Here is a 25,286-nt window from a genome sequence, read left to right as displayed (position 1 = left end):
GTTAACCCAATGTTTATAATATCAAATGAGATTTTAAATTATTATATTATCATGATATTATGATGTATGAATATCTCTTAATATGATATATATATACATTAAATGTCGTTACAACGATATTCGTTACATATATGTATCGTTTCAAAATCATTAAGTTAGTAGTCTTGTTTTTACATATGTAGTTCATTGTTAATATACTTAATGATATGTTTACTTATCATACTATCATGTTAACTATATATATATCCATATATATGTCATCATATAGTTTTTACAAGTTTTAACGTTCGTGAATCACCGGTCAACTTGGGTGGTCAATTGTCTATATGAAACCTATTTCAATTAATCAAGTCTTAAAAAGTTTGATTGCTTAACATGTTGGAAACACTTAATCATGTAAAATAACAATCTCAATTAATATATATAAACATGGAAAAGTTCGGGTCACTACATATACAATCACAGAATTAACCAAGATTATAATATTTTATTATACTAATGATAACATGTCCAAATATATATAGGATATAGGAAAAGTTAACAAGGATATGGTTAATATAGTTTTTATATGTAACTACCCGAATTTTTTTGATCGTTTTATACATATGAGATTAATATTTACATAAATTAAACATTACCAACATGATAAGCAATCCAAATTGTTGAGTCTTGTGTTTTTGAAAAGAGTTTTACACAACGTTTGACCGTCCAATTTGACCGATGATATCACGAGCTATATAATATACGATAATTATACGACTGTGTACATATACGTATTTATACATATTTAACATGATCTAAGGATGGTTTAACATATCATTGTGTACTAATAACAATGAGTTATAAGTATACTTTGAGACTACTGACTTAAGTTATCAAAACGGTAATTATACGTAACATTCTTTGACATATATACCTATAATCTATAATGCTTATACAAGTATCATATAAATACGTATTTAATCACTTTTAAAGGGCTTAAATACATAAAACAATATAAGTATATTCACAACAGATAGTTATATTTGAATTCTCGTTCCGTTTCCTCAAGATTTCTACACGTATACCTAGGGTATATGTACCCGTATTATACGCAGTTTCTAGATGTATTTACTATTGATAAATACCAATTATTAGACCTCAATTATCTGCTCTTAGCAGCCTTGGTTAGTCAACAACATGTGGGATCAAGTAGGAAGACTTATGAGCTAAAAATTAAAACTTAAAATCTATATATATACATACATATACAAGTTTACATATACATACATATACTTCCATATCAACTTTATTTCAAGATAAATGATCTTCTAAACTCTCTCATCTTCAACCTTCAAGTGTTCTTCAAGGTCTTCATAAGTTTTTAACTTCATAATCAAGGTAAAACTATGTTTAAACTTTGATTCAATTCATGTAAGTTAATTATCTTAAATCAAGATATAAACTTACTTACAACCTTTGTTTCTTTCATGATTTCACTTCTTAATCTTCCAAGTCATCAAGAACAAGTTCATATCTTGTTTATTCAGTAACTTTCTTTATCATACTTGAGGTATAACCTTTGTTCATCATCTTGTTCAAATATAACTATCTTATTAAGAATATACAAATCATAACAACAAGAACATAGTTTGAATGATTTCAAACTTGTTCGCAAACTAAATAGATCCTTCTAACTTGACTTTTAAAACACTTCAAGACCTGTAATATATCATAATGATATGCTAACTTAACAAGATACAACTTGATTTTACATAGAACACCTTAAAACTGAATCTACATCGTTGTAGTGCAACCGGGGGCTGTTTTGGGTTGGATAATTAAAAACCATCTTAAACTTTGAATTGGAACTTTATATTCTGGAAAAATTATATTTCTTATGAATATGTTAATATATAAAAATCTCATGGTGTAACTCAAAGTGTAAGTATTTTTGTAAAAATGATCATCTAGATGTTATTTTTACGACGAAAATGATCACTTTCATAAGATTCACCAAAGTTTGACCTATAACCTATGATTTCGAATGCAAACCAAGGTATTTACAGTTCATATTCATAAATAATGGCTCGATCCAAGGAAGTGGCAAGTTGAACCAACAAAAACGGATTTGTATTGAAGAAACTACGACTAAAACAAAATCGGGTATCCGAAGCTAGTTTAGCTACGAAAATAATTTGACTAAAACCAAAATAATCATATCTTGGCTAATTAACATGATATTTTATATATATTTACTCATGATTTGATTTTACATATTTCAGGACCACTCGTAAACAATACGAGAAGATTAATTATAAGACCTCATGATTGTACGCAACACGTCATTTGACAACACGGTACTTTATGTACGCAACACGTCATTTGACAACACGGTACCATGGGTCGAGATTAATTCCGATCAATACGAATACGATGGGGTCTTTATTTATTTTATTGAACAACTAATTGTGGACTACTAACATCAGACTGCTAACTACGGACTATTAGATATTGAAAGTATTATAAGTATATATGTAACGATTATTTGAAAAGAAAATATGTTGATATATTATATATGGTTAGGTTCGTGATATCTATCGGAGACCAGGTCGTGTTATATATCTTCAAGGCAAAAGTGAGTATATAGTCCCACTTTTAAACTCTAAATATTTCGGGATGAGAATACATACATTTTATGATTTACGTTATGGACATAAGTGATAAAAAAATATATTCTACGTTGAGTTGTACCACTGGCATATTTCTCTGTAGCTTGGTAATTACTATTTACATGTGGTATTGTAAACACGAATCCTGTTGATAGATCTATCGGGCCTGACAACCCCAACCTGTGATGCCCCGTACAAAACCATCGTGTACGAATCATCAACAACAGGATCATTACAAGGTTAAGTACTATATGCTGTAATAAAAGAAGTTGCATTCACGATAAAAAGGTGACGTCATAACCGACATCAAATGTTTTACACCAATAGTATGCTTCTACGAATAGCAAGCATGAATAAATGTATGTGACCCTTAGGTCGTTACAAAACATAGTTTCAAATGTATTAAAGTTTGAATGCAAGATAAACAGTTCATGCGGTGATAACACTAGAGCAGCGGGTGTCTACGGCAAGACTAGCATGACAGCAGAAGCAAATAACCTTAAGCACCTGAGAAAAACATGTTTAAAAACGTCAACACAAAGGTTGGTGAGCTATAGTTTAAGTATAACAGTATGTAAGGTACACTACAACAAAAGTGTACATATAGGACACCTAAATTGGTCATATAATGTCACTTTATAGGACCTTTTGGCCTGATAGGACCAACATGAGATGTGTACCAACTAAGGCGGTCGTATAAAGTATAGACGCAAAAAAGTGTCCTAAAAGTTAATTAGATTATAAAACCAATTATCAGGTCCTATAATATAATTAACGACCACACAGAAAAGTCCTTACAAGTACGTATCGAGTGACTTTTAGTTAGATTGAGACATACAAAAGGGTCCCAAAAGTAAAAAAAAATTTACATTAGTACCAACAAAGGGGTGCTATTTAAGTTTTATATTTCTTAAGGACTAACAAAAATGGTCCTATTATTATGTTAGTACCAACAATAAGAGTCCTGTTATAAAAAAATACTACATTAGTACCAATAAAAAAGGTCTCAATGTATCGATATTCTTGTTTAGTACAAAAAAAAGGTCCCAATATACACAATTGTTACTTTAATACCACATAATAGGGTCCTAATATAATGATTTTAAGGTTAGTACCACTAAAAAGTCCTAATATAAATTTATTAAACCTTAAAACCACAAAATGAGTCCTAATATATAATAAGATGTTAGTTTAATACCACATACAGAGTCCTAATATAATGTTTTCAAGGTTTGTACCATTAAAAAAAGTCCTAATACAAATGTATTTTTAAACAATATGGCGTCCGATCAAGTAATAGTATTAAAACCATAAAATGAGTTCTATCAAGTCATAGTAATTCCAAATAGGTTTCTATATTCAGATGCGGTTCGGATATTCAGGTTCGGATCGGGTTCTTTTACGATTCAGGTATTCAGATCGGTTTGATTATTTGGGCCCAGATCGGATTATTGAATCCATATGTTCGGAACTGTTTTTTATTTAATTCAGATTTTGGACATCCAATTAATAATTTATATTATAAATAAATATAAAATAAAACATAATTATATTTTAATAAATTGTACTCATAAATTGAAAACACCAAACATTAAAAATTCATAGATAATCCAACATATCAATACTAAAATAACATTCGACAAAGAAAATAAAAATAGTGTAAAAACACAACGAAGAACGTCTTCGATCAACACGTATCTTTATTAATCCAAAGGAACCACCTGCAAATAAAAAATTCATATATTTATAAGCATAAAAGTGCATGTTATAAATAAAAATTAATATTATCACAAATTTATGGTAGACATACCGTAATGAACGTAGAAGGCCATGCGATAGTTACGCCAGTAGCGTCTTCTTAATCGGATCAAATGGCCTAACCACATCAAGGTGTTAGATAGAAAACACATCAAGGTGTTAAATAGAAAAATAAATCGAGTCGGGTCAACCAGAGAAGTGATATTGAAACTAATTTATTCAGAATTAATAAGTTAAATATGACTAATAGATATACTATTACAATAATAAAAACATTTTAGTAGGTTGTATGTACTAAAAGATACATTTTGGACATGTTTGTTTGTTAGCTAAACAGTTAGATATTATCAAATTGACCCGTTATAGAGTAAACATTACGCAAACTGGCCCTTTTATACATCATAAGTATATGGACCAGTATCTCCACATTTGATACAGTAGACGGGAAGAATATATTGCAAAACAGAAGAAAGCGGACATACACCCAAATAGAACCGGTTGATCTGATTACCACATGGGTCAGCTGATCGCATGAACTTTCGATGATTGAAAACAATCATCAACAATGATGACATTACTAGGGTTACGCTAGACTGCAAGGGGGACTTTTAGCAGAACTTGTCGAGCACAACGTAAAATATTGGGATCCAATGCAAACCATCCTGATAAATCAATAAACAGAACCAAGTTAAATATGATGATGATTGATTTGGCTAGAGTAGAAACAGATAACAAAGTAAGCACCATTCGAGATTCAACCAAAAAGATAGAGGAGGCAAATGGCCGAGTCGGGTAATGGATAACCATTCTACGGTTTGCATTGGGTTGAACCAAAACAACTCTTATCCAAAAAATAAAAGTAACTTTTTTAAGTTTCTAAGATTTTTTATTTGAAGTTACAAACTTCACAACAAATAGAATAACTCCATCAAAACTGCCATCATGAAAGTTTACAATTCATCTAAAAGAACATTTAATTAAAAGTGAGTTTTACAACTTGTAACGCTACAAAAAGATGAAGATTATTCCATTTGTCTAACACTTAACGTTGAAAAAAAAACATTGAAAGAGTAGTCATACCAACAGTGTCAAAACTTGTTGAGATAGGAATTATTCCCACATGAGAAACGGCACCATATGATGACCGAAAACCAAGAACACCACTATGTCAAACATGTTGCCTCACCCCACCAACAGTATCAATACCTAATTCACATTGATATCATCATAAGTGCATGGTCCAAAAGTAAAAGAAAAATATAAAACATATGATTAAATGCTAAAGCGACGGATTTTAAGACTCTAAAATCTAAATAGGAGAAACATACCAAAGAGAAATCTTCTTCTTCCATATCACCGCCATCAGCAATTAGGGGTGTGCATGATACGGGAAAAAACCGAAAAAACCAAGGACCGAATCGCACCGGACCGAGGAGTTTCGGTACGGTCCATGGTCCTCGGTACGGGACGACCAAACCCGAAAAAACGGGAAAGTGACCGGACCGAAATATTTACATTATGTAGATCAAGTTTTTTTTCCCAATTTATCATGCTCCTTTCAATACAGACTCTCGTAACATGTTTTATTTCTGTAAAAACCTCATATTCGTAAGTATATAAAACATCATATATGGTTATTTAATGAGAACTTACTACGTAGCAGCCTTGTCATCCTCTTTAAATTACGATCTCCTTCTAGGGTACACGCTTCACTTAGAATTCTTAACAAAATAAACTCATCAATTGAAGACTCGCATATATAACAACCAACAAGATTGTGGTTTTTTGTGTGGTTAGCTTATCTTATCAACTGACATGAATCTATCCATTTCCCTGCTAAACGTTTTTTGATTTATTAATGGATGCTTCTTATCTGAAAAATAAAAACATCATATAAAATTATATCCATATTCGAAACAATAATTAGTTATTAAGAAATGATGTATTCGAATGAACCCACCCCCATTTGACCCATACTAAAAACTGCCTTTTTAACTTGTTACCCAATCAAATTGAACTGCCCATGTCGCCATCTCTGGTTTTATTCTTGGATATTAGACTAAGATAGATGCACGATCATTATGTACATGTAACACGACGATATGAATATAGATTGTTATGACAAAATTCAATAAAGACAAAGATAGATGCCGTTTCAAGTTCACCGCAAACGTCAAACTTCTCGACTTCAAAATTATTGCAAACAGTCTAATGTTACATACCAAAATATGCAACAAAAAAATTGAAATCATTATATGAAATCAACTAAATTCAATATTGAATACTTCACTATTTCTGACTTCATTACTTAATATTATGAGGAGTACTAATCAGATGCCACATATAGTGCCAGATTCCAGATAACATGTGATCACACATAAAGAATTGTTGATATTTGGAAGAGGGTTTTTTGTATTAGTATATAGATTTGGTCAAGCATTTAACCAAACACGTTTAATACAAAACAATATTTATCATTCATCAACTAAACCTTAGTAAATCATGAGAACACTTGCATCATTTATAAGTTCAATCAAGCTTTAAAGCAAACACTTGTAGTCCAAAACGATTTTTGTCGGTAAAAAAATATGTATTCATCAATCAAACCTTACTAGATCGTGAAACCTTGTAATCGATTGATTCACTAAACGGTATTCATAAAAATAACCTTCTAACAAAACAATTGAATCTGATAAACTAATTATCATCGATGAACATTGTGGTATTGAAAAAATCCTTACAATAAATAATGCAGGTACCTGATATCGTAAATTCAATGCGATATCATACCCTAACGAGCGGCGTGTGGTGATGGCCGAAGGATCTGACGGTGGTGGCATCCAGAAAAACGTAGCGAGGGGATGGGGATGGAAGGGTAATGAATGGTTTTGGAACAAGTATGTGTGCGTAAGTTTGGAATTGTTGGAGGGATTAAATTTCAAACGAAAGAAAAATCTAATGATCCAAATAAGATGAAGAGCGGATTCCGTGGGAAGTATTTTCACGTTCAAAATTTTTATTCTCAATTTTCAGAATATAACTGCCTCTAGAATTTCGTGTGTGGGTGCGTGGACTTTTTCTTCCCTTAGGGATATGCCATAATTTTAGGAAATAATCTATACATATATAAATATTGACTCCTTAGTCAATAAATGAGCTCCATATAAATGTAGGTATTTACCTCAAAAAAATAATTTTCCCCTCAAAATAAAACAAATTATTATATTATTTATTAGGTTTCTTCAATTCTTAATTATCTTAATTATTAAAAAAAGTTTAAAAAAAAACCGCCGGCCCAAATGCTTTCATTTAACTATGTTTCTTCCTAGGTTTGGTCAAAAAAAAAAAAAATAATTTCAATGCGATTAAAACAAACCGCCTCCCTTCTCTTCTTCCCCTCTGTCGATCCTTCCATTACCCCTTGCATTAACTTCAATTTCATTATGTTCATTGATTTCTATCCCAATTGGTTCAATTGCAATTGTCTGTTACTTCTGCATGTAACCAAACGAATCGCTTTGTAGCCTTCGGTTTCAATTGCATCTAAATTCAGAATGTGGTTCACCTCCCCTATACGGTACAATTCTTTGTGTGTATAAATTTCAATTGCCTGCTTTATTGTTATGCATATTAATAACTAATAATTCAATTTCTATTGCAATGGCATTTGGTAAAGCTAAGGTTGCATCTGAGGTTAACACAAACGCATACGCCTTCCTCAATGAGTTGGAAATAGGAAAACAATCGCAGGTCAAGCTGATGATCTGCAGAAGTTGGGACACACATACGGTTTACGGGAGATATTTGAGCACGGATTTTATTGCCTCAGACGAAAAGGTATGTATAGATATGGGCCATTGATTTCTTAAATCCGATTATGACTATATTTGTTAAGTGTTAACTGTATTTTTCCCTCATGCACCGAGTCTTTTCCCTATTGCCTAGGATTGTTATGGTTAATTGTTTCTGTAACTTCGCCTCCTTGCACATTAAGTTGGGTACCTGAGTCCCCTATAATAGCCATTGTAGAGGGTTAGTGTGATGTATTGGGAATTTTTTAAAATTGGGGAACTTCATGGTACTCTGGTTATACAAATTATATACCTGTGTTCAGCGACGCCCCCCCATTTTCTTACTGAATCTATGGATTATGTAAGTGTTTTGTTTGGTCATGCAGGGCAACATCATTCAGTTGACTGCCAAAAGCAATGTTGCACATCACTTCATTGCCCGACTAAAGGACGGTGTTGTTTACTTGCTGCATGGCTTTGATGTCATCGCCAACCGAACTGAATATCGTATCATGAAGGACAACAGCCTCATGATCGAGCTCACCGGCTCCACTTTCCTCAGGAGACAGTCAACTTCTGACACCACGGGCTTTACGCGCCATCCCTTCAATTGTATTGAACTCGAGGACTTGGAGCCTACAATGGGCAAATTTGTTGTCGGTATAAATTTCAACACTCTTTCCCTTTTTAATACATTACATTTTTCCCAATTAATGTACTCCTCATCTATCATTATCTTTTAGATGTAGTTGGCTATGCTGTGAACATTGGTGCACCCGATCCGCATAAAGCAGGATCCAACACTCTTGAATTTGATCTGGCTAACGAGAGGTAAGCTCACACTTTTTCTTTTGACACCGAATCTCAACTACTGTACCAGGCCACAATTCCATGTTTCAGCCCATATTCCGTTTCTTTAAAGTTGTTAGTTTTAGCTTTCGATTGTTTGCCTTCTGAATGGACCAAGTTTTTGCAATGTCTTAGTTTCATTCGTCTCCGCTTCATAACTTTGCTGCTATGCTAAAGACCGTTTCAATTAATACAATTGCTATTTCCCACCCAAAAAAAAAACCAAACACTTTTTAATTTTAGTATTTAACCTGCCGTCTTAGCGACAAGGCCATGAGGTAAAAAAACTACTTTCTCACAGTCTACCTACATTGTGGCATTTGAAAGCGTATATTACGTTACATAAATCGACTTGCTAATCGTCGAATAACTGATCACCAATTTAAATGTGTAAATGCTTAGTAACAGGTACATGATTAAGAATCTAACGCAACGTTTAGGTTCACAGAAATAAAATAGGAAAAATAGGTTTAGATTTTCCCTAGGCAATCTTTGATACACTCAAATCCTATCGCTGTCAATCGTGATATAATTGTTGTTCACCGACCAAATCACACCATGCACCTACTAGGATAAGAGTTGGCTGATATTTATTTATATGCAGGGGTAAAGCGATCCGAACTACACTTTGGGGCAGTTTGGGGCCCGCCTTCCTGGAGAGGCAGCCCTCCGCACCTGCATCCTACTACATTCTCTTGAGCTCGGTTACCGTCAAACAGGGTTACAATAGTAGGTTTTGGCCATCACCAACCTCATCTTTGTAAGATTTATAATATGCTGTACTAAATTTAGCTCCCATTCATTCGTAGATGCGATAACTCTCTCAAGCACGTCCGCCACACTTCTTATAGACGACCTCCAAATACCAGCACTCAGTGAATTCAAGCAGAGAGTAAGGTATTACTTACAATTACATCACCAACTTTGTTTGTATGTTGTCTATTACCACCCGTCTTAACTTACAGCTCGACTATCCTTGCAGTGCCATTGAAACCCCCGTGATTGTTCAACCTTCTGCTCCAGGGTGGCAGTTGCCGCCGCCAACTGAGGGGACACTTCGTGAGCTTCTAGATATGGTACGCAAGGGCAAGAAGAACATCGTGAGTATTGCTAAAACTTTGTTTTCACCCACTACTCCCATTTAATGTAGTCAGCTCGCCTAAATCACATTTATTTGATACACGTTTAGACAGGGGACGCATTCAAATGTAAGGTTGAAATTGTCAACATCCGGATGAAAAACTTTTGGTACTACAATACTTGCAGTGTTTGTCAAGCAAGAAAGGGTCTCGAAAGGAGATCTGGACACCACTGGTGTGAATCGTGCCAGGCTAATGTTCCTGAACCAATCACCAGGTATTTGTCACCTTTTCCGCCACACTAGACATTATTTACAAGAGGTTCTTCCTTCAAAACCTCGGTTGTCATCCTGATTAATTTTATACCAACTGCTAATCAACAGGTTCCGCGTTATATGTGACGTTAGAGATGAGACGGCGAAAACGGTTATCGTGCTCTTCGACGACACTACCGAGACGTTGACCAAGAGCACTGCGAAGGCTCTACTAGCTGAAGTCGATGAGGTAATAAACGACATTTACATTCACTTTGTTTGGCCACTGTCACCTGTCTAACAATACGTATAATCTTCAGGAAACATGTAACACTGTGCTTCCGAATGCACTTGCAAACCTGCTAGGGACCACACAATTGGTCCTGTTGAAGACGGCATCGTACTATGATCAGGGCCCGTACGAGAGTTTCAATTGTATTAAGGTTTATGTGGACGAGCTGGTTCCCACAGAGCAGCCCTCCCCAACTGACATGAAAAGGCCTGCACTACCAGGGTCAACGTCATCCTCGGTAGTTGCTCCCGCATTTTCAACGCCCAAAGCACCAAAGAGGGCCATAGAGGTCCCTACACCAGCAAAGGATTTGGAGCGTTCCAATCGGCGCAAGTAAGTGTCCTCTTCTCCCCGTCCTCCGGTTTGTATATCTGCCACCAACACATACACACACAGAGCCACGTATATAAATATATATATATATGTATATATATAAATATATACATATATATATCCCTATACATGTATATATGAATTCCTGTATTCATGTATGTGTGTATATATATATACATGTATATATACACATATGTATATATGTATGTATATATGTCTATATGTTTGTATTTGTATGTCTGTATGATCATCGATTAATGCACAAACAACCCTACACATACCCTGTGCTCTTCGTTACACTTCTGTATCAACTCTTACATCTACCTTTTATACTGTTGGTTAGGTTTGTTGTCACGACCGACTCAGAGGATGAAGACCCTGCTGATGAAGATAGCCAGCCTGAGAAGGAGTCTGTGTGCTCTGAATAGTAGGTTTCGCTTGATTTGTCAATAAATAGCTCACCTATTGAGCCCTTTCCTTTATGTCATTGGAAGTTTTGAACATGGTTTGTTTGGAGTACTTTTTTTTGTGTGTTTATGATGCAACTTTAATAAACATAATGTGCGGTTTCTAAATGTAATTTCCATTGCTATATATAGCATTTGCTCCACTCTTTAGCTCCACAATCCATTTTCCCTATATTGGGCTGTTGTAACCAACAACAATGGTCTAAGGTGCACTTTTTGCCTCCAACTAAAAAAGCTGACATTGGTTGATAGATAAATCTATATTAGAGTGCTAAATTGTCGGCCACTATGAACCGTTAGTCATGATGCAACATTTGCTAAAGAGTCACCATTTATACTGTGGCAGGAGGCCTTATGATCAGGGTGTCTATTTTACCCTGCATTATTAGTAGTTAATTACTGCTAACCAACCCATCTGCACTTACTTTTATAGATACGTTCGAACCTATTATCGCAAACTGCCATTTTGCAACATGCAAACACTTTATGCCTACCTTTGTTGCTGTATACGTTCGTAACGTTGTTAGATGCCTGCCTACTTTTCGATGGCATTCATGTTTTCTGATTCAAAGCCTGCAGCTACTTAGAATGTGGATTACTTTTAGCCCACCCTTTCTTTTTGGTGTTATCTTCCTAGACCCAGCTCTCCTCCCTGGAACTTTGTATACCTGAACATACCTATCTTAGTGGCCCTTTAAGCCCCAGATATTTGAAGATATCTGTGTGTATACATATATATACCTACATACAGATACATATTCATAGTTCTATATTTATGTATGTAAATGTATATATAACTGTTTAGTATATATATATATATATATATATATATATATATATATATATATATATATATATATATATATATATATATACATACATATAGATGTATAGATATATGTGTATACAGCCATATATGTTTATATATATACATATATATATTTGCATACATCTGTACATATCTGTGTGTATATTTATGTGTATCTATATATATATATATATATGTATGTATGTATGTATGTATGTATGTATGTATGTATGTATGTATGTATATATACATATATATATATATATATATATATATATATATATATATATATATATATATATATATATGTATGTATGTTTGTATATATATATGTCTACATACACACAGGTTTTTCAACTTCTTTTAACAAAGACTACTAATTATGCTAATTAATTATAGGATCCTTTCACCTTTTTGTAAGTTATAGTAACCCTTATGCTAATCAATTGTTTGGAAATACAAAGAGTTGTTGTTCCATTAAAAGCTCCCACACCTCTAAGGCCCATTGTCTGAATACATACACTTTATAAGACCCTCCTCTCCTTCATCAACCTATATACTTTAGCCTGACCAAAAAAAGTTAGACCCAACCCAAAAAACATTGCTTTTATATGGCTACAACTGATATTGCATCATCTTCCAACAGTATTCCCAAAGGTAGGTCATTTGTTGTTTTCATGTTTATGTTTATGTTTATGTTTATATAGTTTACTAAATTAACCTTTGCTTACTTTGAAAAAATTGAAATAGCAGGCAGTTTTGAGAATGTACCCCTTGCAGACTTATTCAATGGTCCTATAACCTTTTACTCAGCAACTGCCCCTACAACTGATGGTAGAACCAGGGTGTTTTGCGGCTTGAAGTTAAATGAAACAGCTCTGCAGCCAGGTATTGCATCTGCTAAGATTCAATATTATATATTTATCAGCCTGCAGTTGTCTGTCAGTTACATACACGACCCTCACAGACCTCATATGCCAGATACATATACACGGATGTTTTGTGTATACATATATACCTGCATACAGATACATATACATATCCCCATACTTATGTATGTAAATGCATATATAACTGTTTGGATATATAAACAAGGCTCTTTACCTATATATATGTATAAATATGTGCATATATATATATATATATATATATATATATATATATATATATATATACATATAGATGTATATATATAGGTGTATACAGATATATATGTTTATATACATACATATATATATATTTGCATACATATGTACATATCTGTGTATATATTTATGTGTGTGTATATATATATATATATATATATATATATATACATATATATATATATATATATATGTGTGTGTATATATATATATATATATATATATATATATATATATATATATATATATGTATGTATGTATGTATACACACACAAAGGTTTTTCAACTTCTTTTAACAAACCCTACTAATTATGCTAATTAATTATAGGATGCTTTAACCTTTTTTTTTAATTACTAACCCTTATGCTAATCAATTGAGTTGAATTACCAAGAACTGTTGTTCCATCAAAAGCTCACACACCTCTTAGGACCATTGTCTGAATACATACACTTTATAAGACCCTCATCTACTTCATCAGCCTATATACTTGAGCCTGCCCAAAAAAAAGGCAAGCGCCAACCCCAAAAACATCCATTTAATATGGCTAGACCTGATATTACATCATCTTCCACCAACATTCCCAAAGGTACGTCATTTGTTGTTTTCATGCTTATGTTTATGCTTATGTTCATATAGTTTCCTAAATTTACCTTGACTTACTTTTTAAAAATTGAAATAGCAGATAGTTTTCAGAATGTATCCCTTGCAGACTTCCTCAATGGTCCTTTGACATTTGACTCAACCACTGTCCCTACAGCTGATGGTAGAACACGGACGTTTTGTGGATTGAAGTTAAATGAAACACCCCTTAGGCCAGGTATCGCATCTGCTCTAACTCAATGTTATATAATTATCAGCCTTCTGTTATCTGTCAGTTACATACATGACCCTCACAGACCTCCTATGCCAGATACATATACACGGATGTTTTGTGCATACATATATATACCGGCATACAGATACATATACATAACTCTATATTTATATATGTAAATGTATATATAACTATTTAGATATATAAACAAGTGTCTTAACCTATATATATGTGAGCTTACATATATGTATGTTTATAGATGTATACATACACAGATTCATGTATATATATCTGTATATAAGTCTATTACCTCTACTTACTTTTCAAAAATTGAAATAGCAGGCCGTTTTCAGAATGTCTCCTTTCCAGACTTATGCAGTGGTCCTATAACATTTTACTCAGAACCTTTTCCTACAACTGATGGCAGAACACGGATGTTTTGTGGATTGAAGTTAAATGAAACAACCCTCGAGCCAGGTATTGCATCTGCTATTATTCAATATTATATTTTTATCAGCCTGCTTTTGTTTGTCAATTACACACATGACACTCACAGACCTCATATGACAGGAAATCTTCTTTTAAACAGCGATCGCCAGGCCCATACAAGTAGACCAACAAGTAAGACACATGTTACATAACATTTCCCTTCTCCTATTATGTGGTCTCATTCATAAACTCTAATATTTCTTCTTCAACAGGTAGATTAGGTACACAGAAACCGCGGCATGGTAAACCTACTTTGCAAAGCGCACTAAATTCATCAGGTTCATATTCGCCCCTCTAACCACTTATTGAATGCACAACCCACTTTTAGTGAGTATTTAAGTAGTGGGTTTTGGGTGTTTCAGCGTTACAGCCCATTTGGCACACTTTGTCCACTTACTTGATAACCTAAAACTTTGTTTGCTCATTCTTTTAGGTACACCCGTGTCTTACTATTACCAAGGACCTCCAGCCCATAAATGCCGTAACTGTGACGCTACGATGTGGTACGCAGAAAGGAACAACAAACCCAAACATACAAGAAATCCGTCCTTCTCAATGTGCTGCCAAAGTGGCAAAGTATTGCTACCGAAATTAAACGAACCTCCCACATTGTTAAAAAACCTGCTTGACTACAACGACCCCACGGGCGCAAAATTTCGGGAACAAATAAGGATTTATAATAGCATGTTTTCTTTCACGTCGTTTGGTGCTAAGATCGACCACTCTGTCAACCGGGGTCGGGGTCCTTATACATTTCGTATAAGTGGTCAAGCATACCATAAAATCGGTTCACTTTTACCAGAGGGTGGCCGGCCAAAATACGCACAATTGTACTTTTATGACACTCAAAATGAAGTAAAAAACCGTATGTCTGCTTTCGTTGGTGATGATTCCCGCACGACAATTGATGAAACCCTTACACGTAACTTGATTGCCATGCTCGATGAATCGAGCGCTGTCGCACAAGCTTTTCGTATGGCACGTGATTGGTCAGCTAACAATACAATGTCAGATTGTGGGCTCCGTTTACTCGCAAAGGTTACAATCTCGCGCCAATATAACACGCCAAACGTCGCTGAGGTCGCTGCGTTGATTACCGGGGACTTTGGCCACTGTAACTCAACAAGGGATATCATTGTTCAAAAAAAAAATAACACCCCACAGCGCATATCTGAACTTCACCAGTTATATATGGCATTGCAATACCCATTGCTATTTCCCTATGGTGAAACCGGTTACCATGAAGAGATCCCGTATCACACAAACAGTGGCAGAAGGCAAACAACCCGTGGCCACGTTACTATGCGAGAATATTACTGTTACCGAATTCAGCAACGGGAAAGCGAGGGCACAACAATTCTTAGAGGAGGTCGGTTATTCCAGCAATACTTGGTTGACGCGTACACCGCCGTAGAAGAACAAAGGTTGAAGTGGCTACGACATCACCAAAATGAACTTCGGCTTGATTTGTATAGCAATGTTTGTGACGCTGTTACAAGGGGAGATACATCAGCCACTTCAATTGGGAAACGCATTATTCTGCCGTCCTCGCACACAGGCAGCCCACGGTACATGGTTCAAAACTACCAGGATGCAATGGCTTTATGCCGGGAATATGATAACCCCGATTTGTTTATCACTTTCACTTCCAACCCGCGCTGGCCCGAGGTCGATACGATGATCTCCTATATCGATGGGCAAAAATCAGCTGACCGACCCGACATTGTCGCTCGAGTATTCAAGATGAAACTAGACGACCTCATGGCTGACATAATGAAAAAACAAATTTTTGGCACATGCCAAGCAGGTATTTTTCCCGACTGTTTTCCTGTATTATAATATTATTATATTTCAGAAATCGTAATAAACTATTATAAATGTCCATATTTTTTTTGAATATTCTGTTTAAGCTCATGTTATCTATTTATATATTTTATGTATATTTTTTAACACATTTCCCTATTTATTAATAATAAGTTTTAATTACATATTTTTACATTTTAGTCGACAGCTTATATTAAAAATAATTTGCTCCTCACCAGATCCTATTCTATATAATTGGCAACTTCAAATTTTTTCGCAATGTTTACAATCCTACATGATACATACACTTTCATTAGCAGGCCCACAGTTTACTACCATTTTGTTAATTGAATTCCATTGTTACAGGTATTCATATCATTGAGTTCCAGAAACGGGGCCTGCCACATGTACACATGTTAATATGGTTGATCTCTGCTCACAAATGCAAAACACCCGCTGCTATTGATGACATAATAACAGCTGAGATTCCATCTGAGAAAGATGATCCGGAGGGGTTTCGGGCCGTTACTGAATACATGTTACATGGTCCGTGCGGTGGCGTCCATATGAACGCTCCCTGCATTATTGATCGACAATGTTCCAAGCATTTTCCGAAGCCGTATTGTACAGAAACTACAATTGACGAGGAAGGATATGCTAACTATAGGCGACGAAACAATGGCGTCAGGTTCACTAAAAACAACACCCCCCTTGACAACAGCTCCGTTGTCCCCTACAACAGGTACCTGTTACTAAAATACAATGCCCATATCAACGTTGAGTGGTGTAATCGATCTCGGGCAATAAAATACTTATTCAAATATTTAAACAAGGGCCCTGATCGAGCAACAATTGTCATCCAAGAAAATCTAATTCCGGGTGATGAGTCCAGTGGAGACAAGGTTATTGATGTTGATGAGATAAAAAATTATCTAGATTGCCGTTATTTATCCCCCTGCGAGGCTGTTTGGAGACTGTTTTCGTTCGACATCCACTACTCTAAACCATCCGTCATTAAGCTGTCATACCACCTGCCAAATCAGCAATCGATCACTCTCCATGACTCACAAAAACTGCCTGCACTTTTACAAAGGGAAAGTATTAAAGAGACGATGTTCACCCAATGGTTTGAATTGAACAAGCAAGATGAGTTTGCACGTACCCTGACTTATGCAAAAATCCCTACACATTATGTATGGAATCAAGATGCTAAAATATGGAGCCCGAGAAAACTTAGAACCTGCATCGGTCGCATTGTCTACTCAAACCCTGCATCGGGGGAACGTTACTACCTGCGTATGTTACTAAATATAGTTAAGGGCCCCCGGTGTTTTGAAGAACTACGTACAGTGAACGGTGTTTTGCACCGAACGTTTAAAGACGCGTGCTTTGCATATGGGTTAGTAAATGACGACAAGGAATGGACCGAGGCTATCTCAGAAGCAAAAATATGGGCTACGGGTTCACAGCTACGTGAGTTATTTGTTACTATGTTACTCTTTTGTAACATAAGCAAACCGCTTCAACTATGGGAATCAAGTTGGGAGGCTTTGTCAGACGACATCTTGCATAAAAGAAGGAAACTATTTAACTTCCCTGATCTAATTCTGACAGAATCCCAAATTAAAAATTATTGTCTGTTGGAATTACAAGCCTTATTAAATAGAAATGGCAAGTCCCTGGATGATTACCCCGACCTACCACAGCCCGATCCATCTATGCTAACCCAAATGGACAACCGTTTAATTCGGGAGGAGCTAAACTACAATATAAAAGAAATGCACCTGCTCCATGAAAACCTGTTCCGTTCACTCAATCCCGAACAACTAACGATATATCAACGGGTTATAGATGCAGTTACTACAAAAAAAGGAGGCCTCTTTTTCTTATACGGTCCCGGGGGGACTGGCAAAACATTCCTGTATAATACCGTTCTCGCAAAACTAAGATCAGAAAGGCTGATTGTTCTCGCAGTTGCATCCTCAGGTACGTACATTACTTGGGTTTTTTTTTAGTAATTACATTATCATAAATATTTACCACAAACAGTGACTTTCATTTCATGAAAACTTAATAACAAGCCTCCTGTCTCAACAACAGGTATTGCATCTCTCCTATTGCCCGGCGGCCGGACTGCCCATAGCCGATTTGTGATCCCCCTAGAACTTATGGAAAACAGTACATGTGGAATTAAACAAAAAACACACCTAGCGGCGCTTATCCAAGAGGTTAGCTTAATTATTTGGGATGAGGCTCCCATGACGCAGCGACACGCTTTCGAAGCGTTAGATAAAACATTAAGAGATATTTTAGGAGCTAAAGATGATGCAAACAGGTTTAAGTTATTCGGCGGAATGCCTATCTTATTGGGCGGCGACTTCAGACAAATACTCCCCGTTGTTACAAAAGGTAAAAGACAAGAGGTCGTCCACGCGTGCATCAATAGATCAGATTTATGGGAGCATTGCGAGCTTCATACACTTTCGCGTATTATGCGGGTCAACGAACACACAGTCGATGGTCAAATTGATGCCCGCAAACGCACTTTCAACCAATGGGTTCTAGATATAGGTGAAGGGAAGGTCCCCGCATTGTGTAAAGATGGAGAGGATGAACCAACCTGGATACGCATCCCCGCTGAATTCATTGTCAAATCTGACAAACCCCCCATTGAGGCAATTGTAGACACAATATTCCCAAACTTCATTAGTAGCCAAGAAGATGAAGATTATCTGCGTGAAAGGGCAATTTTGACCCCTAGAAATGACGATGCTGCTGAAATCAATAAACATATGTTCAAAAAATTGCAAGGTGCAAAGATGACGTTTAAAAGCTCGGATGAAATTTGCAAGGGCTCAACCGACAACATCGACCAACACTATTCATACCCGGTTGAATTCTTAAACAAGCTAAATTTCCCCGGCGTACCCCCACACAAACTGAAACTCAAAATTGGACAGCCAGTCATGCTACTACGCAATCTCAGCCCTAGCACAGGGATGTGTAATGGCACACGCCTCATCATAACCGACTTTACCAAGTTTGTCCTTCACGCTCGAATCATCACTGGATCACATATAGGGAAAATGGTCATAATCCCTAGAATAGTCCTTACTTCAACAGAAAAAAAATGGCCCTTTGTCATGCAGCGAGTCCAGTTCCCAGTGCGGCCATGTTATGCGATGACGATAAACAAAAGTCAAGGGCAATCGTTGAAATTAGTAGGCCTATACCTCCCTAAACCTGTATTCAGCCACGGTCAATTGTATGTAGCTCTCTCACGCGTAACCGACCCCGATGGCCTGAAAATCGTGATGATGGATGACAGTTCTGATTGTTTAAAGGACCACACAAGAAATATCGTATACAAGGAAACGTTCAACAACTTAAACCACCAACTATAACGGTAACACTTAAGCCTACTTATAATTTCGATTTTAATTGAATATTATCACTTTATTTTTCTTAACCCTAATTAGCAGTAACCTCCTTACACACAACATTCACACACTATAATTCTAAAAACTCGGAACCTAACTGGTGCTGGAATGCCGATTTCCCATACCTTATATTTTTAACTAAAAAACCTTTTGCAGGAAACCCGCGCCTCCGTGTTAACAGGCACAATGCAAATTATATCCGGCCCGTTACTTCCTTTTACATAAGGTACACTTTCATCTATTTTCATAAATGTTAACAATGTGCTGACATTCAAGGTATAAAGACCCTGCTAATCTGTTTACAATTGTGATTTTGTATGTTGGAAGATAGTGTAATTTTTTATGGATGTTATCATTATTGATAGGGGTAGATTCAAGATAATGACTTTTGTATACTGATTCTAAATCTTTTTACTGTTAGCATTACTTATAGCATTCTTTATGCAACTTTTTTTTTAAAGTATATAGTCGCTATATCTTATGTGTCGGGTAGTAATGTAAGTTTCCATTCATTTCGGAATTCATGATACAATAACTGTGATACATACAATAACTGTGATACAGACTTCATCCATTGTAGAAAAGTCACCTGATTAATTTCATAAAATGGGAATCATTGCAGGCATTAGATTTACATGATTGCAGAAGGGAGACAAGTTGGAGTAAGACTTTTGTTTAGCTTAGTTAATAACATACAAGCTTATGGTGGAAAAACTCAATATGTAAAATGGGCATGGGATGAAGGTGACTCTTTGTCTGGCCCTTAGCCTGAATTTTATTACTTTTCATCTTCACACAATATTTCATTCACTTGCATACATTGTAGTTTTAACAAGTCGCTCAACTGCAGGTCAGCTCCTTTTGAACAGCCAGGAAAGTACCCACCGCCTGATCATTGGAGTCACCTACTTATGAATACAACAATGCTGCAACATAATGCTCAGTTCATGGATCTTCCTTGCAAATTTTCATTTTACAGTTATGTTTACTCATGTGTATGTGTATGTGTACGGACTCGACTTAATAATTGGTTCATTTATATTTTACTTTGTCCACTACATTTTTGGATAAAATCTCTAGCACAATGTTGCACGTTTAACCGCCTTGCAACAAAACCTCCACTTTTACAGCAAAAACCACACCCTCCTGGACCCAGCCTTCAAGCCATGGCACAACCGAACGTAACACATCAACCGTTATCCTCTTCGTGCAACGCACGGGCAATAAACCTAGTAAATATAAATATAAATATAAATACTAATTAATATAATACTTCGTAGTTAATAGATAATACCATAAATATTGTAGACTACATATAGTCAATGTTGTAAAAATAAGAGATGTATTATTCCGTATATTTTTTTTGTTTGATATTTTTTTTTTTTAAAAGCAAGTGAAAATTTTATTACTCAAACGAATACTTACATAGTACAAAATTCTTATCTGTTAGGAGTAACCGATATTATTAAAGCATAAAAACGAAACAATAAAAATTTTGGGAGCTGAGAGAGCATCCCACTCGAAATATCTATACTAAGTGCGTAGAAGGATTCGTGAGCCAAACATGCCAATCGATTTTCTTGTCATTGATTCGATTCGAAACCCACTCGAACGATTTAACTTGGATTTCATTTAAAGCAACCGGGGTAATCCAACCATTCTTTTGAAACACCACCCTATTACGATTTTTCCATATGTAGTAGGCACCAACCCACTCTACGGCTTGCCACCCTATTACGATTTAACTTGGATTTGTTTGATATTAAAGTAATGTTATTTATGCTTGTTATATCAATGTGATATGTAATATGTAATGGAATTTTTAAATTAACTAATGACAAATAGTATATGAAAATTATCTAAATATTGATCGACAATACCATTTTACATGTACACGTTGTTTTAAAATAATATACATGATTAGGGAACAACATATTAATATATGAGATATATGGATGATTAACGATATATTAATTCATAAAGGATAACTAGTGTACACCTGTGAAATTGCATAATTAATAATTAACTGATAAATAGTAATCAATATGGTGGTGTAGTGGTGATCAGGTGGTTGTTTGGTGGTCCGGCGATGGTTTAGGGATCCGATGATGGTTTCGTTGTCAAGTGGTGGCCCGGTGATTCGTTGGTCTTGTGTTAGTCTGGTGGTGGTTTGGTTGCCAGAGGTGGTCTGGTGGTCCAAAGGTCCAAGGGTTCGATGGCAGTTCAGTTGTCCGGTGGTAATCCGTTGGTCTATAGGTAGTCTTATGGTCTGGTGGTGGTTCGATTATCCAGTGGTGGTTCGGTGGTCAGATGGTTCGATTTTGGTTTTTGTTGTTTGGTGGTGGTCCGATGCTCTGTTGTACTCAAGTGGTGGTTCGTTTGTCCAGTGATGATCTAGTGGTTTAGTGGTGGTCTCATGGTGGTATGGTGGTTGTTCGATGGGCCGGTGGTGGCCTTCTTCTCGGAGCAAGCCGTCCAAGAAAGCTGAGTTGCTCGCAACAAAGGTGTGAAGACGAGCAGCCCTTGCTTCCTTTCGTGGCATAGAACAGAGTGCCTCACTAAAAGCAGGAGAGGAAAATTTCTTCAAACGGTGCAAATGGCCGGCAAAGTCAATTTCAAGCCGGGAGAAAGCTTGAAGAAAGTCCTTAGAAGAAGGAAATATGTTCTCCTCATAAGAGTGGGATGAGTGGAAGAATCATCGGAGAGATGAATCTTTTTATTATCTGAGACACAGTCGGCAGAGCGAAGAATTGTGGAAATTGGTTCTTGGTTTGGTTGTGCTGCAGTTGGTTCTTAGTTTGGTTGTGGTGCCTATAAATAGATCATGTGGGTATTCATTTCACAATCCAACAATACTGCAACATCACTATGCTAAAATCACGTATCAAGCACCTTGTTCTCATTAACACTCTAAGTGAATTATAATGTTCATCAGAATTCATTCAACTCTGATATTAACTTACTCGATCTAAGTAAGTAAGGTTAATTCGATCAATTGTTTTACGCCCTCACGAATTATCAGATTCCGATCGGGTTTGCACGATTGCAGGAGTTAAAAGAATCATTCAACTCTATTTTTCTCCAAATTAAGCACTCAAACCTAGAACTAGAAATGACAGTTTTACGTTTGATCAGTTCTCGTTTCGGTTTCGATTCCGATAAACATTTTGAGTTGGTTAAAATGATACTTAGACGATATAGTAATATAGATAGATAAGACTCGGAAGGAAAATTACCTCTAATTAGGGGTGAGCAAAAAAACGCATTACCCGAACCACATCCATATTAACCGATAAAATCGAACCGAATTAAGCGCACCCAACGTATAACCATGGGTATGGTTAACATTTTTGGATTAACCGCACTTTGTGGGTTGGTTATGGATATGATCAAGCTACCTGCACCATTTTAACCGTAATCGCACCGTTTAATACTCTGAAGAGGGTCAATTTGTCAAAATAATAAAACTCATTGACTCATGTGTAACATCAAATTTTCAAATTTGAAAAAAGAGAACTAGAATCAGTTGTAATCTCCAATATGTCGTGAAACTTACAAATAAATACAACACGACATTATCGAATTAGTTAATCAGGTTGTATGTTACCTACTGTTTGTTTTTCATGATCGTTGCTTCTTGTAAATGGTGAACGATTGATGTTCGTTTGTAACTTTTGCTCAATCATCAATTTATTGATGTAGAGCCAATTTATCTATTTCAGTTCCAATAAAAAAATTACCTACTGCCATAATTGTTCACAAACTGCGATTTTTGCTGATCGAAGCCATTGAAGATGGTGTGAGGTTAGGGTTTCTTTTCGGTTCATTTCTTGCAATTAACGGTTTTCATTGTTTGAATTGCACAATTGCTTTTTAGCCTCATTATTTTAAGTGTTGGTGTGGTTGATCGATGATTTTTCCCCGTTTAAAGCGATCGACATGGTGAAAGATTAGGGTTTATTTTCAGTTCATTTCTTATAATTAACGGCATTGATTTTTATAATCGTCGATATTTGTTATTTGTTGGATGGTAAAAAAATTTCATTTGAAATTGTTATGGTTCTTGTATTTTTGCCCTAACTAATAAAATTTGTCTCTATATGCATCCATGAACGAAATTTGTCATTTGACATTATTATGGTTCTTGGAGTTTTGCCCTAAATACTTATAATTGGAAGAATAGTCTTGGTTTTATAATAATATAATCATTGCATCTACCAATACTTTTTGCTGAATTAGGTTGCATTGATTCGTGTGTAGTTTTGTTGTAGTTTATAATAGTGGAGTGTTTGCTGTAATTATAATGGAGGAACTTGAAGATGTGAGGATGGAAGTTAAACATTGAGATTTGACAAATGGTTTGTGCAATTAATAAAAAAGGTTTGATTCTTACTAATCATCTAAAATACATTCCCCCTCTATCGACCCGATCATCTAAAATACATTCCTCCTCTAACAAGTTATTGGCTATTTTAAATCCACATAAAAGCAGGGATGACACCTTTGGTTGATTACAATGACAAGAAATATTGGAGGTGAAGGTGAAGGTGAAGGTGAAGGTGAAGGAAATGAAATATCCTTTAACAACTCAGATAACAGAGGAAGTTGAGACTTCAGAAGTGATAGAAACAGTCAAACAACATGTGAAGAATGCGAAATTACCTGAAATTGAGGTTGTCAGCTTCTTATGGGATGTTTAGATGGATTTTGTTCAATGGCCAAGGAAAAATCAACAATAGAATGCTAATTTTCCTCTTCGTCAGGTAAATTTACTCTCATATATGCACAAAGTGAACATCCTTGCCTGTTTTTTTTATTTTTTATTTGTCTACTCTGTTATACTCTATGCACTTTATTATTTGCCTCTCTGTACTTTATGCGTCATCTCATGAGTTTTGACGTGGTTTATTTGGAACAATGTGCAGGTGAAAACATGGGCCAAGTTGTTGAACACACTATGAATTCTAAATCGCAAAAACGATCTTATCAGAGCCCAGCGGAGCGGGGGAAGGACAACCCTCATTATTATTCATAATACTAAAAGAAAACCTAATGTACATCGAACATGTTAGGTCACGGGTTGTTGATAGCTTTTAAGACTAACTATTCAAGAACATATATTGACCTTACGGTTGTATTCTAGCTTTATCTCGTGTCGCAAGCAAGAAAGGTTTGCAAGTCATCATATTAGACGAGCATTTTAATGATTCTAGAACAACGAACAATGTAGGCTACAAAGAGTTATTGCAACTGGTAAATGATGAATAATTAAAAGATTTTGATCGATTCATTTTGTCTTATTTTTGTTATAT

At 35.5% G+C, this 25,286-nt stretch overlaps 2 protein-coding genes across 2 annotated transcripts; both read left to right on the top strand.

Moving 5' to 3' along the window:
* Positions 1–8,069: 8,069 nt before the first annotated feature.
* On the top strand, positions 8,070–11,435 carry LOC139874345 (replication factor A protein 1-like). Its single transcript, XM_071861790.1, has 10 exons — positions 8,070–8,246; positions 8,587–8,860; positions 8,944–9,031; positions 9,654–9,769; positions 9,859–9,946; positions 10,032–10,125; positions 10,239–10,405; positions 10,512–10,632; positions 10,703–11,007; positions 11,351–11,435. The coding sequence occupies exons 1-10, from the start codon at positions 8,070–8,072 to the stop codon at positions 11,433–11,435; spliced, it is 1,515 nt and encodes a 504-aa protein (XP_071717891.1).
* Positions 11,436–12,893: 1,458 nt separating this feature from the next.
* Positions 12,894–24,674, top strand: LOC139874344 (uncharacterized). Its single transcript, XM_071861789.1, has 15 exons — positions 12,894–12,939; positions 13,036–13,170; positions 13,907–14,014; positions 14,111–14,245; positions 14,585–14,719; positions 14,944–15,009; positions 15,165–16,538; positions 16,901–18,520; positions 18,635–19,861; positions 20,131–20,200; positions 20,825–20,969; positions 21,055–21,155; positions 23,677–23,778; positions 24,235–24,307; positions 24,516–24,674. Exons 1-15 carry the CDS (start codon positions 12,894–12,896, stop codon positions 24,672–24,674), a joined length of 5,496 nt encoding a protein of 1,831 aa, XP_071717890.1.
* The last annotated feature ends 612 nt before the right edge of the window (positions 24,675–25,286 follow it).

This window comes from Rutidosis leptorrhynchoides, chromosome 11, assembly GCF_046630445.1.
Source record: "Rutidosis leptorrhynchoides isolate AG116_Rl617_1_P2 chromosome 11, CSIRO_AGI_Rlap_v1, whole genome shotgun sequence".
In the NCBI taxonomy this organism is placed as follows: domain Eukaryota; kingdom Viridiplantae; phylum Streptophyta; class Magnoliopsida; order Asterales; family Asteraceae; genus Rutidosis; species Rutidosis leptorrhynchoides.
This window is presented reverse-complemented; position numbering and strand designations above follow the sequence as displayed.

Excerpts from the sequence above, each read along its gene's own strand:
- LOC139874344 (XM_071861789.1), top strand. The coding sequence starts at position 12,894 with ATGGCTACAACTGATATTGCATCATCTTCCAACAGTATTCCCAAAG. Across the intron at positions 14,246-14,584 it reads TGAAACACCCCTTAGGCCAG|GCCGTTTTCAGAATGTCTCC; the intron begins GTATCGCATCTG and ends TTGAAATAGCAG. Across the intron at positions 20,970-21,054 it reads ACAGTTATGTTTACTCATGT|CACAATGTTGCACGTTTAAC; the intron begins GTATGTGTATGT and ends TAAAATCTCTAG.
- LOC139874345 (XM_071861790.1), top strand. The coding sequence starts at position 8,070 with ATGGCATTTGGTAAAGCTAAGGTTGCATCTGAGGTTAACACAAACGCA. Across the intron at positions 8,247-8,586 it reads TTATTGCCTCAGACGAAAAG|GGCAACATCATTCAGTTGAC; the intron begins GTATGTATAGAT and ends TTGGTCATGCAG. Across the intron at positions 10,126-10,238 it reads TTCGTGAGCTTCTAGATATG|ACAGGGGACGCATTCAAATG; the intron begins GTACGCAAGGGC and ends ATACACGTTTAG.